This window comes from Passer montanus, unplaced genomic scaffold (genome assembly GCF_014805655.1).
Source record: "Passer montanus isolate IOZ18808 unplaced genomic scaffold, ASM1480565v1 scaffold45, whole genome shotgun sequence".
Lineage (NCBI taxonomy): Eukaryota > Metazoa > Chordata > Aves > Passeriformes > Passeridae > Passer > Passer montanus.
The window spans coordinates 6,220,583-6,233,937 of record NW_024369373.1 but is presented as its reverse complement, the minus strand read 5'-3'; the positions used below and the strand labels follow the sequence as shown (position 1 = coordinate 6,233,937).

Here is a 13,355-nt window from a genome sequence, read left to right as displayed (position 1 = left end):
CTGTGTATTTCATTTTTTCAGTCAAACGCTGATTTTAAGTTTGAAGGAGCACTACTTCACATGTTCTTCATCTGTTATTTAGTGTAAGGATAACAAATATTTGCTCGTGAGAAACTTGTAATTAGTACACAAATACCACCAGAGTTGCAATTATCCTAAAAATGAATGTATTTTAACCAACAATGCCATCTTTCTTCCAAATGTCCAGGAACAGAAGAGTTAACTTGATGGACACATCAGGAGTTTCAACACTGAAAAATACTTAGCACTCAGCTTTCAGAACATGAAGCCATGCAAATCTGCTGCTGCACAGAAGGAATTGTAACTGGCCACAAGCCATTGAAAACCTCTAACCCTGGAGAGGGAGTGATGACCAACTGGAAGAATTGCAGGAACGTATTTGGCAAAAAGCCATTTCAAAGCCTCCTATCAAATGCTACTCTAGACTTATTCATGCTGAACTCATACTGCTGGCACCATGGGGGTAATGACTGACAAAAAAGAGAAGAGTTACTAACAAAAGCATTTTGACTTGAGAGTAAACAAACATAAAAAGTGTGCCTATAGTACTTCTTACACTGTTCTCTTTAGCCTCTGATGTCTGAGCTTTTCCCAAGCCTAAATATAGGCTAAGGGGAATGGACTGAAAGCCCTATCAAGAATAAGATGCAGTAATATCTGCATCATATTATTTTTCTTCTCAATAAACTAGATAGCTTGGAGTCATTAAATCACCAAGTTTTATCATTTACTTTTCTGAACAAGAACCACGTTGGAGGCTTTGCATCTGTTACTGGGGCACAAAGGGAAAACAAATGGGCAATAAAGAAGGTGGCACATAAGCAGTTCCTCCAGCAGCCAAGACAGCCAGAACACATCCACCTCCTCCACCCACTCAATCCTGCCCCACGCTGCAGTCTATTGTGCTTCCAACTGTGCCAACAAAACTCCTTAAACTGACTTTAAGAAAGCATCTCTAACCAGCCCCTTCCTGTGCATGTTCTGAGGCCTCAAACATACCTAAGGAAACCAACTCCTCTTACCACATGAGCTCATCAGGAAAAGATAATGCAGTCCCACTGTGTGGGTTACATGATAGCTCTGAGAAAGCAGAACTGAGAAAGTTGGAAGCAAATTTAGTAAGGATGGACAGGACTGCCATGAAGATGGCCCTCCCTTTCTATGAATCACTTACAAAAAGCAGCAGGGAAAACTGGGACCTCTGAATGCCACACAGTGAAATGACAAATACAACCATACCCACTGCACATACAACTTGGGACACTGGTGAAGAGGAGGGGAGGAAGAGGGAGCTAATTTGAGGAAGGGCTGTCACAAAAAAGAATAGCCAAAATAAAGAAAGTCTCTCCATGGACAACTCCACTGCAATTCTTTAATTGGATTCTGGCAGCTCTGTCCTGCTGAAACAGACAGAGCAAATGCATTATGTGCCTTGGCATCTGCCATCTATAATTTACTAAATAAGTGAAAAATCAGGCTATGCTATGAAAAACTAAACAGCGAACATTTGGATTCTCTTAGGACTGCCAACCTCCTGAAAAGGGATTAAAAAAAACCCAACCAACCAAACCTGAGAATACTTTGCAGATACTTTTCTAAAAAGTATACGACCACAGGATAAAAACCACCCAAATGAAAAAAACAAAACAGCCCTGAAATAAAGAGAACAATGCTCAGAAAAATGACCAGTTACAACCAAGCACACCTTCACATTAGTCCTGGTATCTGAGGCAGACTCACAACAATGAACTGGAAACTCTTTGAGCTGCTGGTTAACAACAGCCTCTCCCATGGAGATTTGAGCAAAATGCTGGCCCTGCCTCCAGTAACCTTCACTCAACAGAAGGGCAGGAGAAAATCAGTCTTCAGAACTGGAGTCAGCAAAGCTGGGGCCCTACAGCATAGGGAGAATGTCAACTTCTATATCACAGAACTTCTTCTTTGGTCACAGCTTGATGAAGCAGCCCATGTGCTTCCTGGTCTCCAGGGGCCTTGCACAGACTCTCACTCTTCACCTCCCAGAGCTTTAGCCACAGCAGCAGCACTGCTCACATCCATGAGATCCATGGCAGCCAGAGGGGATATGATCTTCACCACATTCCTAGCAGGCATAGCTATCAGCATTAGACTCCATGGCCTGGATCCAGTCTCTGCAGTTGCTTTGTTGGCTGCCCATAACATTCATTTTGCTATCAGCTCTCCTTTTCACTGAACCTGGGAAGAAGTAGCCTTGATCTTTCTTAATTATAATGTCAAGCACCACTTAAATTATGCAAATAATGAAAAACAGGCTCTCAAACTTGGCAAGAGATCTGGATGTCAGACTGAAGTAACTGTAGAACTATTAATGCCATGAATTCTATACCCAATGCTCTTTTTTATTCCTGCTTCCATTCCCATTGTTTTTCAAGCTCACTGAAAGTCAAAATAAAAAAAATCTTCCTGACAAAGGCCATTGATAAGAGTTATTTACCACTTACCTCCATCAAGACTTCATTTCAAACTACTATCTACTTCCTGAAAACTGACAGAAAACACACATGAACTGTGTTACCTGCAGAGCCTGCTCCCCCACAGGTTGTGAGAGGGCTCCAGAGCACGACCAGCCAAGCAGCACAGCTGCTTCCTGACCCCGTGCACCCCCTCACCTGAAATCTTTGCAATGGTTGCATCTTTGTTTAAAAGCTATTATGAAGGTAATGATTCTGTGCCCCAAACTGGACCAAGGTCACTGCAAGCCAAGGAAGGAAAAAGCACAGCTGGAATAGGCAGCTCTGAAGAGCTTTGAGTAGAGACTGAAATTTTTACTTTCATATTGAAACTTCTTTTCCAAGGGAAAAAAGCTTAAAGTGCTCCCTTTTAGAAAGCACTGTTTGAAAGCTGGTCTAAAGGTTATAAATTTATAATTAATATTGATTGCCTCTAGACAGTATTCCTCTGCTGCTCAGCCCCTTTCTAACCTTCATTGACTGAAAGAAGACGCTTATATTACAGAATTCCCTGATTTGCAAGATTGATCTCCTCCATCCTACAGCCAGCATTGATTCTGTACAGCACAAATTGTTTTTCTGATCTATGCATTCTACAGCACTTTTGCACAAGCACCAGCTATTTAAGTTCTTGTGAAGCAAGCCAGCCATAACTTAACTGGCTACTTGCACTGGACTGGCACTGCAGAACCTTTTGAGGCAACACACTCCCACTCAAACACCTCTTTCCAAGTTATGATGTCTCCATCCTCCATCTAAACAAAGATTTATGATTGTGTACAAGCATATACCAAGTCTACACAACCCACTGCATATGAAAAAATCTACGGGTTGGGTTTCTTTCATCCAAAATCTGTGTTAAAGGTTGTTCTATTTTTCTATCATCATCAGTTTGGAGAGTACATACAGTAAACACTAATTAAATTAATTCCAGATTAATAAGGAAAAAACCCTTTAAAATCTGATGAGAAAATTTTTTTTAAAAAACCCTGAGCCAAAATGAAAAACAAAAAAGTCCCCACATACTTATTGTAATATTATACTTTCTTCTGAAGTCAGTTGTATTTGAGAAAAATATAATTAGTTAGAGCATTTATTTACACTAGGAGTTTCATCTTAGAAAAAATTAAGAAAAGGAGAATAATTTCACTGTCTAGAACCTTGGGAAGAACATGAAAGTCAGTCCTACTACTTTATTTTCTTTCAACTGTAAACTGTTTACATTTCTGTAACAAAATCCTGTTTGTTTTTTTAAGAGTTCCCAACTTCAGCAAAATTACATGAAATGTGTCTTGCCCATTTCAACTGGTAATTCCCAACAAACAAGAATAATATGTAAAAACCTAGGGCAGGACGCAGTATTTAAAATTTAAGTAAATTTTTACTCCAGCACTTTTTAAAGGGTGGGGTTGGTGGGGGTTTTTGGTGCTTTGTACTGAGAGGGATTGCTTCTGGAAGAAAAACAATTTCCAAAGCAGGGGTTTTTTTCAGCAAAATGAAGGTTTTTAAAATGGGAATTTCATGCAGTTTCCCAAAATGGCTCTGCTTAGCCATTAATGTAATTTATATTTAGCACAAGACCACAAACAGACAGATTGCTAGACTAGACTGTTTTAGGGAGAGCAAACCACTCCGTCTCTTTACTCACAGTGTTGCTAAAATAAAGAGCACGGCAGCAACATAGGAAAGGAACACAAAGTAGAAAAATATGACATTTCAAAAACACTGGTTGAAGAAATTACATTGGAAGACTAAGAACAGATCCAACCCATCCCCAAGGAAAGCCATGGGGACATCCTTAGCCAAGCTCTGGAGAACACAGCTGGACAAACTGCACTCACACAGATCACTGCAAGTCTGAAATTACAGCCTGTCTGTACAAAACAAACCTTCACAAAATACCCCCACCTGCACACAGCAACTCAGCAGAAGGCCTCCTCTCTTTACCTTGAAAATCCAACGTTTTGTGCCATTTGCTCCAGCAAAGAGCTGTCAGGAGGCACCTGCTTGTGGCTTTTCCTCACTGAACATGGGCCATTACTTTCAATAAATTCTAATTTCACCAACTAGGGGCTGTTTAAATCTTCCCAGGCCCTTCTGGACAGTGTGACACATTTTTGCATCATGCCACTATGCCAGAAGACTGAAGAACAAACAAAAGCTCTTCCTGGAAATTTACGTCTAGACAGCAACCTCACAGTAATTTCTGCAGAACACTTCTTGTCCTGACACTGACTCTGGTCATTCATACTGAAACCACACCAGAGACACTCAGACTGACTCTCAACCACGACCCAAGGAGATAAAGACAGTGAAAATTAAACATCTGCCTCACCAACATCCCTTCAGTCTGCTTGCTCTTCTAGTTTGGCAAAGGAGAGCGTACAAATACTTCAAGTTCAAACACCTCATTTTAAAAAAACAATCTTTAAATGGGGATAAGGTCTTTTTTTATGTGTATTATTAAACATTCTCTGTCTCAGCATTCCAACATTTTTGTAAAAGTAAAAGCCATTGGGATACCATATTAATTCTGAAGGCACTAAGAACATTCACTGACTTCAAAAGCATCTTTGAAACAAAAGAATCCTGGACAGCGGGGCTGGATTTGCAGTATCTGATATAACTGAGCTATATAAGTTGATATAAAAACTCAAAAGCATCTTGTATTCAAAACAAACTATGTTAAAAATGTAGCAGAAGGCAGTTCAACTCAGAGGTGCTTAAAAACTTCAATGAAAATTCCTAAATCCACTCCCACCCTATTTACATCAGAGTGCTGTAATTGCACAAAAACATGATCACCTTTGAAAATTCAAGCACAGCCCACCTCAGATGCCCTCAGATACAAAGAATATGTTCATTAAAATAAAGATCTGGTGTGCTAAACTGGAATGGAAGGGATTCTATATGATGAAAAGACAGTAAACAAACCTCACAACACCCTGAAGGGGTTTTTTGCCTTTCTTTCAGGGGGAAGAATTTTTTAATTGGCTGGGAGTTTTTTAGGATACTTAAAAATGAAAATAAGCAAAGTGTAATTTTTAAATTGCTACTGCACTTGTAGTTTTTTCCCCTTGCAAAGTGTCACCATTATAAAATCCAACTGCCACATGCAAGACACTTTAACATTGTTTTCAATACGTTATCACTGATCACTCTTTTGTGGGGAGTTTTAAGTCTACAGACTTTATGTTAAGTCTACAGAAAGACTTAGAATAGGGAAATCTTTTTTACCCAGAAAGCTGTATAAATAAAGAATTGAGTCTGATCATTTTCATATGCTGCCAGGCTTTGGATGGATAACTATTTCCAAAGAGCTGGCGCCTCTGTTTTGGGTAGGAGTGGGTGGAATATTGCAGGATTCCCCTTCCCTCCCCCACTGGAGCAGAATCTGGTCTCTATTAAAGGCATTTTGACTGTAATTCTACTGTCAGAAATATCCTGATTTTCTACAGTGTTGCAATTCTTAAAACCATCATTAACACTGATGAGATCCTGTTCCACATCTGCCAAATCTGAGTTTTACTGTCCATGCCAAGCATGGCAGAAAAGAAAAATCTAAAACTTTCTTAAGGAAATGAAAGCTGTATAGAAATCACATTAAAATGATCACAAGGAAAGTATCTTCATTTGTGTGTAGCATAACATACATAAAAACTCAGTCAGCACACTTAGAACTGGCCTTTTCCATATAAAAGCCTTGTAGTACCATTGCTGTAGTGAAACCAAAGATACTGCTGGCCCCACTGACAGAACAGAAACAGAACACAAGGCAGTCTGGATTAAGGTTTCTGCAGCTGTCAGCAATGCAATCATCAGAAGGGTGCCACTGACAAACTGCATTTCCAAGCTGACTGAGCACGTCAGCATTGGAAAATTCAATACAGGCCACAAATACAACAAATACAGGAATGCACTTTTATGCATCACTTTCTATTGAGAATTCTGTACAAGGATCATGAACACCAAGTGCTTACTGATTAAAGTTCATTTGATTCTGCCCAAATGCTGCAATAGATTGAAAAGAAGGGTAACAATGAATGATTTAGAAATCTGATTCCTCTTGAGGAATGCTTTGCAAGTCTATTTCTGCTCTCTCCCATCTCATCTCAAAAGATCCTGATTTTTATGCAGTCCTAAGATCGAGAGTAAAAAAGCTTGTCTGTAAACATTCCAGATATAAGTTCAGGACATCTTACTCCAAACACAGGAATGAAAACTGAAATGTAAAAACCAATTACAGACCTACGAGTACTGGAGGAAAAAATCTGTTGGTTAGACATATCCAAGAGGCACAGTAAAATAAATAGGAAAGTATGCAAAACAATGTATTACAATTATTAAAGATTTGTATTTGACATCACAAACTTGAAACAACCTTTGATAATACTTTTCATTCTACTTAAACATATTTCAAGTCAGTAATTTTTTCTTTTCTTCCTTTCTGTAGGTTATCTATACCAGTGCTTTAGAGCTGGGACAACAACTATTGTTGTTTCAAGAGAAAATGGGTACCAACAGCTAATAAGGACATCACTTAATAGCAACTGCCTTCTGCCCTATAAAAAGCAAGAGTGTTTTCAGAAGTTATTGCATCCAGCTCCTGCAGACAGCCAAGAATGTTGCTTTTTGTGTCTCAGTGTCATGAGTTTTGATGTGTGCCATGAAGCCCCAGATGCCCAATATTATCTCAATTTCACTGTTAATTGAAATAGTGTTTTTACACAGCCCAGCTCCAAGTAAGTGTCTTCTACACTTGGAGGAAAATTACGTGTCTTAGAACTCCAAAAGTTATTTCAGGAAGCCTCATTCTTTTTTAACCTTCAGCATGCACATGGCTTAGTAAGAGGAGTGAGGATGAAGGACACAGTGCAAGGAGAATATATCAAGAAAAGTTTTAAGTACATTGAGCTTAAAGACATAAGATTGGACCTAAAGTTCCCACTGTGTTGTTCACAAGCTGGCACAGGTCTTCATGAGCAACTTAAAGCTAATTCTATCTTCCTTCTGAAGTGAACTTACAAGCAGGTTGTAGCTATGCTGTGACAGAATTATTCAGGCAGTCCAGCTGCTGCTCCAAGAATCCAGTGGTAGCAGGGCCTCCAAGGCAAGGATTTTACCTTTGTTACAGCTGACATCCGACCTGGCTGCAGCAGTGTTTGCAAGGAGACACACTCCAGCCACTTCAAAGAGAGAGATATTATCCTCTGTGCCTATCTGCTCCCTCTCATTCTCATGCTCAGTGCCTTCCAGTTGTAGTTGGAAGGAAAGGAAGTCTGTCTGATCATCCCAACTATCCGAAAGAATGCCAGAAGAAAAGTAGCTTAGCAATAACAATAATCAAATTTTCTAAAAACCATAGAGCCAGCAGATTGATCATATTTGATTACAGTTAAGTCAGGCTGTACTGATGAAGGAGGAAGTAAGAAACAGCATTAGTAAGGGAAAGAAATTCAAAGCCTTTCTGTGTTCTCCCTATTCTCTCCTGACCTGCAGCCTGCCTTAACTTGCCAACTCCCCTTATGTATTATTACTTGTCCTCTTACAGCTCTCGCCTTTCTGACATCTCAGAGCAGCTGGTTTCCATTCCCTTTCCTGGCTCTTCTTTTCTCAATCCCAGTAATTTCTGCTTTCATCAAGAAAGAACAAGATTCAAGACTGTGCAGCCCTGAAGAAGCAAAGAATAAAAGAGAGAAACTAAACCAGTGAAAAAAAAAAGAATGAGAATTCCCACCCGTAAGAAAAAGGTGAGAAGACAATAAAACTAGCCTGTGCAAGAAAGCAGACTGTGGCATCTGATTAAATTGGCTAGTAATTTTCCCCAAAACATGGGATAACAAGCTCCAAAATTCTGCCCCTGCAGCTCCCAAAGCCTTTTCTGTGTTCGTGAGAAATGCACGATCTCTCTCTCAGCTGTTAAAGTATCATTTCAGAGAGAAATGGCAACTCTTTGAAGAAATGTCTTTACAGCTTTAGTACCCACTTAAGAAAAGACCATCTACAGAAAGGAAAAAAAGTACATGATCAGAGAATTCTTATCAAAACTTTAAAAAACTTGAAATCCATTTTACAAGAGTAAAAAACAACACATTTTACAATTTTTATATAACATCACTGAACAAACACAATACACGACATTGTACAAACAGACACATAAATGGAAACAATCTAAAGTTTTGGGAAAGTACTAACCAGTTACTGACAGCAGCTGTGAAACCCTCACCTCCATTTCCTCCCGATGAGACCTGTCTCTATCCTCGAACTCACGAGTTCTTCGGCGAGCCTCTTCAAAGGCTTGTTGTGCCAATGCATCCTCCTGCTACCAAAGCAGATGACACAGAGTGACACAAAAGGTGACCCTCATTGCCACCAAATCACGTTTCTTTTGAATATTAACCACCCCTTGGCAGCAAAGTCAAGTATGTCCTGCAGAACCTGCTAGAACACGGGCAGGTTCCAGCAAATGTCAATACAGGTTGATGAAATATTACTCACCTTCAATACAGCAGTAGAGATAACCAAATAGTTGGAATGCAGCTACTACTAAAATATATTTTCAAAGGAGAGCTGCTGTTCTAAAGCAGTTTAAATGCTGCTTGTTTTTTTTTCCAGGCTAGGAATTCTCAGAAGTTCTGTGTAAAAGGCAATACATTTTATTCTCCTTATAAAAGCCATTTTGAAGACAGTACACACAGGTATAGCTAGACAGGAGTCCACTACACAAACAGTGGTAATTTAATTCTCTTGCATTTAAAAGTAAGTATTACCAAAGTTACAAACCAAATAAATCCTTCATTTTATCAAAAGCTGCTGCAGGTGCATCAGTATGAACATTCTTAATAGTTGTGTAACATTTATATTATTTAAATTTAAATGCATAGGAAAGTGCAAAGCAGAAATTATTCCTCCACCAATTTATACACATTTCCACACAATGGAGGAGAAATCTGCAGGTCTTCAACAGCTCTTTTGCTTATTTTCAATAATGGCTTATGCACATGAACAGATGTGATAAACTAACACTCAAAAAAAATTCCTTCAAATTGTATTTTCTATTAGAAGATGTTTTAAATAAAGTGTTGATAATATGTAGAGCCATTATTAATTGTGCTGAAGTTATTTTTCTTAAGGAGACCTCTTAACACATTTACTGTTCCCCATCAGAATGGAAGAGTCCCATCTGAAGCGGCCCCACAAACCAGGAAGGGATAAACTGTACTGGTTCTCCCTCCTTCTAGCTCTTCAACTGGAATTACTGCTAACTCTACTGACAACTCCCACATACATGCAAATGTTATTTTAAAGTTAATAATTTTAAAAAAAGCTGACCTTGACTGTTAGAGGACACAAACATGCAGAGAGCAAAACTAAGTTTTTAATCTACCTGGGGACTAAGTGCATAAATTTTTCAATTTAAGATAAAGCATCCCCAGCCTGAGAAGATGTTAAATTGCCTTTTTTGCCGTGGGCACCATCGTGGGCCCTGGAGCTGCTCTGTGCAATGCTGTGAAGGGGCTCCCTGGTGGCCCAAGGCAGGGAAATACAAACAGCTGCCAGTCCCAGCTCTGCCTTTCGCCGCCGCTTTCTGGCTTTCTTTTCTTTAAAGCTGCCAACAAGATAATACTTTAACACCATATATCTTTTTAAGATTAGAATTTTGCCCTTTACAGCCATTTTAGTGCTCATATAAGGCAGAGAAACCAGGGTCAGAGAGTGGAAAGCAAGTTTGTTCTTAATAATGCAGAAGGTTAGAGAGAGAACAGATAAGCTCATCTCCCAGATGACTCCAGAAAAGCTGCCTTCATTTTAGTTTACAAAAGAGATGTATGTCTTTATTACCTTCTATTTTAAATCAGACTTAAATAGAAGAAGATTCTTTTTTTATTGAAGGTTTTTGCATTTTACCATCATTTAGAGTGGTTATGAAATAGAAGGCTGACGTAAAGCCTTGGATGGAATATTTTAAATAAATGGTCATAACCAAAAGAAACTAAATTAGAAATTCATGGGGAAAAAAATCAGTATGTTGACATCCAGAATGAAGATGTGTTGACAGCTGAAACACTGGTTTGCTTACGTCTGAGAAAGGGATAAAAGCATCAGAACTTTTTTAGCAAAACACAGAATTCTGCTCTATTCTTGGTGATACATTATAACAAATCAACCAACAATCCAACTTTATACAATGGGAATTTAACAAAAGTTTTTTTTTTAAATGTCACTCAATTCTAGTAATAATAGCCTAGCAAATTCAGCTGTATGAGACCAAATAACTTATACATCTTAGTTTTGTTCTATAAAAATGTTCCTGGTATAAATTTACAAAGAAAAGCAAAAATAAGCAAAATATGAGCAACGGAATGAGCAATCAACATGACAAGAGAACAAAACCAAACCTCCCAGTCCAGAAAATGAAATTTTAAAGCATATAAAAAAAATAAGCTGACACACATCCACACTTACACACAAGTCCTCACAGCAGCCCAGCAGGAAAAGACTTTCAGTAACAAAAAGTAAGACCACTTAGTAGCAAGACATGGATAGGCTGTGGATTAAGTGGAAAAAACAGTAGCTTAATGTGTACAATTAAAATATTTCAATGTTAACACATTGAAATTCTCTTCCTACAGTATTTGTTGACCTGGTGAAGGGCTGTATGTTTTCCAAAGTATGACAGCAAAGAAAGGTTTTATTTGATCCTAGCATTAGTATGAGGTGGTAAGAGACAGAAAAATGCAAGAGCACTACATTTGCTTAAGACAAGCTTCCAAAAAATGAGGGAGGTGTGAAGGGCAGCTGGACCTCTTACAAAGGACAGTAGGAACACAGGCAATACCACATGAGGCACTTAAGCCCCCTCTGACATCAGTGTTATTTTGGGATCAAAGTCAGCAGTTCTGTCAACTGCCACTTGCAATATTACAACAGTTTTAAACAAGGAAGCAGTGACAGATACAGGAAAAAGGAAACTGAAGAATGTAAGAGATTGTCCAGATGTTTACAATACTAACACATATAAGAGTGCAGCTACTCCTGTGTCTGTACAGTTCTTTATGACACTGGGCATCCCTACTGTAGCACAGAGAGTGACCATTGACAACCTTGTAGTTGCCAAGAATCACAAACTAAAAACAAGTTACACACCTGTAACTGAGTGCAAACATCTCTGTAGATTCACACAGTGCAACACCTCCAGCTCAGCACCCTGTACTCACAACTCAGGAAAGCACTGACCCCTGAGAGCACGCACACATCCCCTCACACACACAAGAGTAAATCACAGCCTCAGTGCACAAACACTTTCTGAAGACAGCAAAAGGGAATTGTTAAATGCTGTTAAGACAGTATATACACATTGGGAAACTAAAGCAATCCAAGCACTTACAAAAATATTTATTGGGAAATTAAGAGGAGAAAAATTAAACCCACAGGTCACCTGACCCCTCTCCTTTTGGGAAGGGTGCCCACCTTCTTCAGGCATTCTCCAGTTTTGGAAAGGGTGACACTGTCTCCTCCTGAGTGCACGTTCCCATCAGCCTGCTCTCAGTTCAGAAGTCCTGTGACTTAGCATTATGTATCAAACTTAGTCAAGAACCTTGGGATTTATGTTACATTCCTCAGGGCTATACACTGGCTGTGTAAGGCACTACAGCCTGAAGGCCTCCTAATGCATGGAGTCCACAGCAGTGACTCTGCTGCAGCTGGAACTGAGCTTGCCCAGGTCACTGACACAGCTTTGAAAGAGGTGAACGCACAGCAAGAGTGGATTTAGAGTAAAAGCTTTGGTCTGTGGCTTTTCTCATGGATTCTCAAAGGGTGGCAGGACTATTCTCTCTTTCTAGCATCATGGAGAAAGTGTTCAGGGCTGTGACTTTGACACAATCCCAAACACAGTCACATAAACATCACCTCATTAATGTGCAAATGTTTCTTAAGTTAGGGAGAGGCAAGGCACAATAGAGGAGTGTTCTTGGTATTTTGGAGGAATCAAAGATTTAAAATACTTTATTACTCTGTAGCATAGTAACAGTACAAAATCACTCAAAGTTGTAAATTACAAATGATTCCTGCCCCTAACATTTTGACCTAATGCAGCTAAAGTAGTGTTTTGCTACAACCACATTTCTGAACTTCCATACTGCAAGTTTTCTCTGGAGTTTGTACTCAGAGTGAAGGCAAAGACCGTGTTTCTCTCCAGAAGAACAAACAAATATGTAAGTAGCCAAAGGCAGAGTGTCTTACCTGTGCTCTCTCTTCATCAAATTCCAGGCAGCCCATACCATCCAGTCTCTGGAGATCTATCCAGCCTTTCCAGATTACACAGACACCATTGAGAATCATAGGTGCCTTCAAGTACACCTGGAATAAAAGCAAAACACATGCTATGAATTTGCAAGCTCTTACACATGTGCCTGCACAATGAAAACACTGATCCAGGAAGCTTCTATATGTATTCTTAGAAGAACATCCAAACCAGCTGGTAACACGAGACTCCATTTAACAGCTTCTACTGCTTCCTTTCCAAGAACTCATTTTAATCAAGTGAGTGCTTTAACTTTTGCCTACTGTACTGGATGGAATAAATTTAAGCTGTGTTCTCATTTTATAAACTGGCATGCACCAGGATTCAGTTAGAATTCTTATGCTTGCAGTTAAACTAGGGGTTTTTCTTGTCAGCTTACCTTTGTGTCACAAAGGAAGTGGCATGCTGCCAGTCAGGGAGAATCCTACAGCACATCTAAACAGTCAAATGAGAACTCTCCTTCCTACTCCCAAGAAACATTGTATTTTATCCCAATAAATGAGTGATTTCAACTAAAACCAAGCAATGGTTTCAGTCCT

General features: G+C 39.3%; 1 protein-coding gene across 2 annotated transcripts in view; it reads right to left on the bottom strand.

Annotated features, from left to right (window-relative positions):
- The window catches only part of CBFB (core-binding factor subunit beta), a 37,717-nt gene that overhangs the window by 6,052 nt on the left and 18,310 nt on the right, over nt 1-13,355 (bottom strand). Inside the window, exons 4-5 of one of the 2 annotated variants that reach the window (XM_039721210.1) lie at nt 12,756-12,872; nt 8,706-8,832 (exon numbers count right to left, since the gene is read on the bottom strand). In XM_039721210.1, the coding sequence (XP_039577144.1) occupies nt 8,706-8,832; nt 12,756-12,872 (244 nt within the window). The remainder of the gene's footprint in view (nt 1-8,705; nt 8,833-12,755; nt 12,873-13,355) is intronic. The other variant, XM_039721209.1, reaches the window with a different exon arrangement.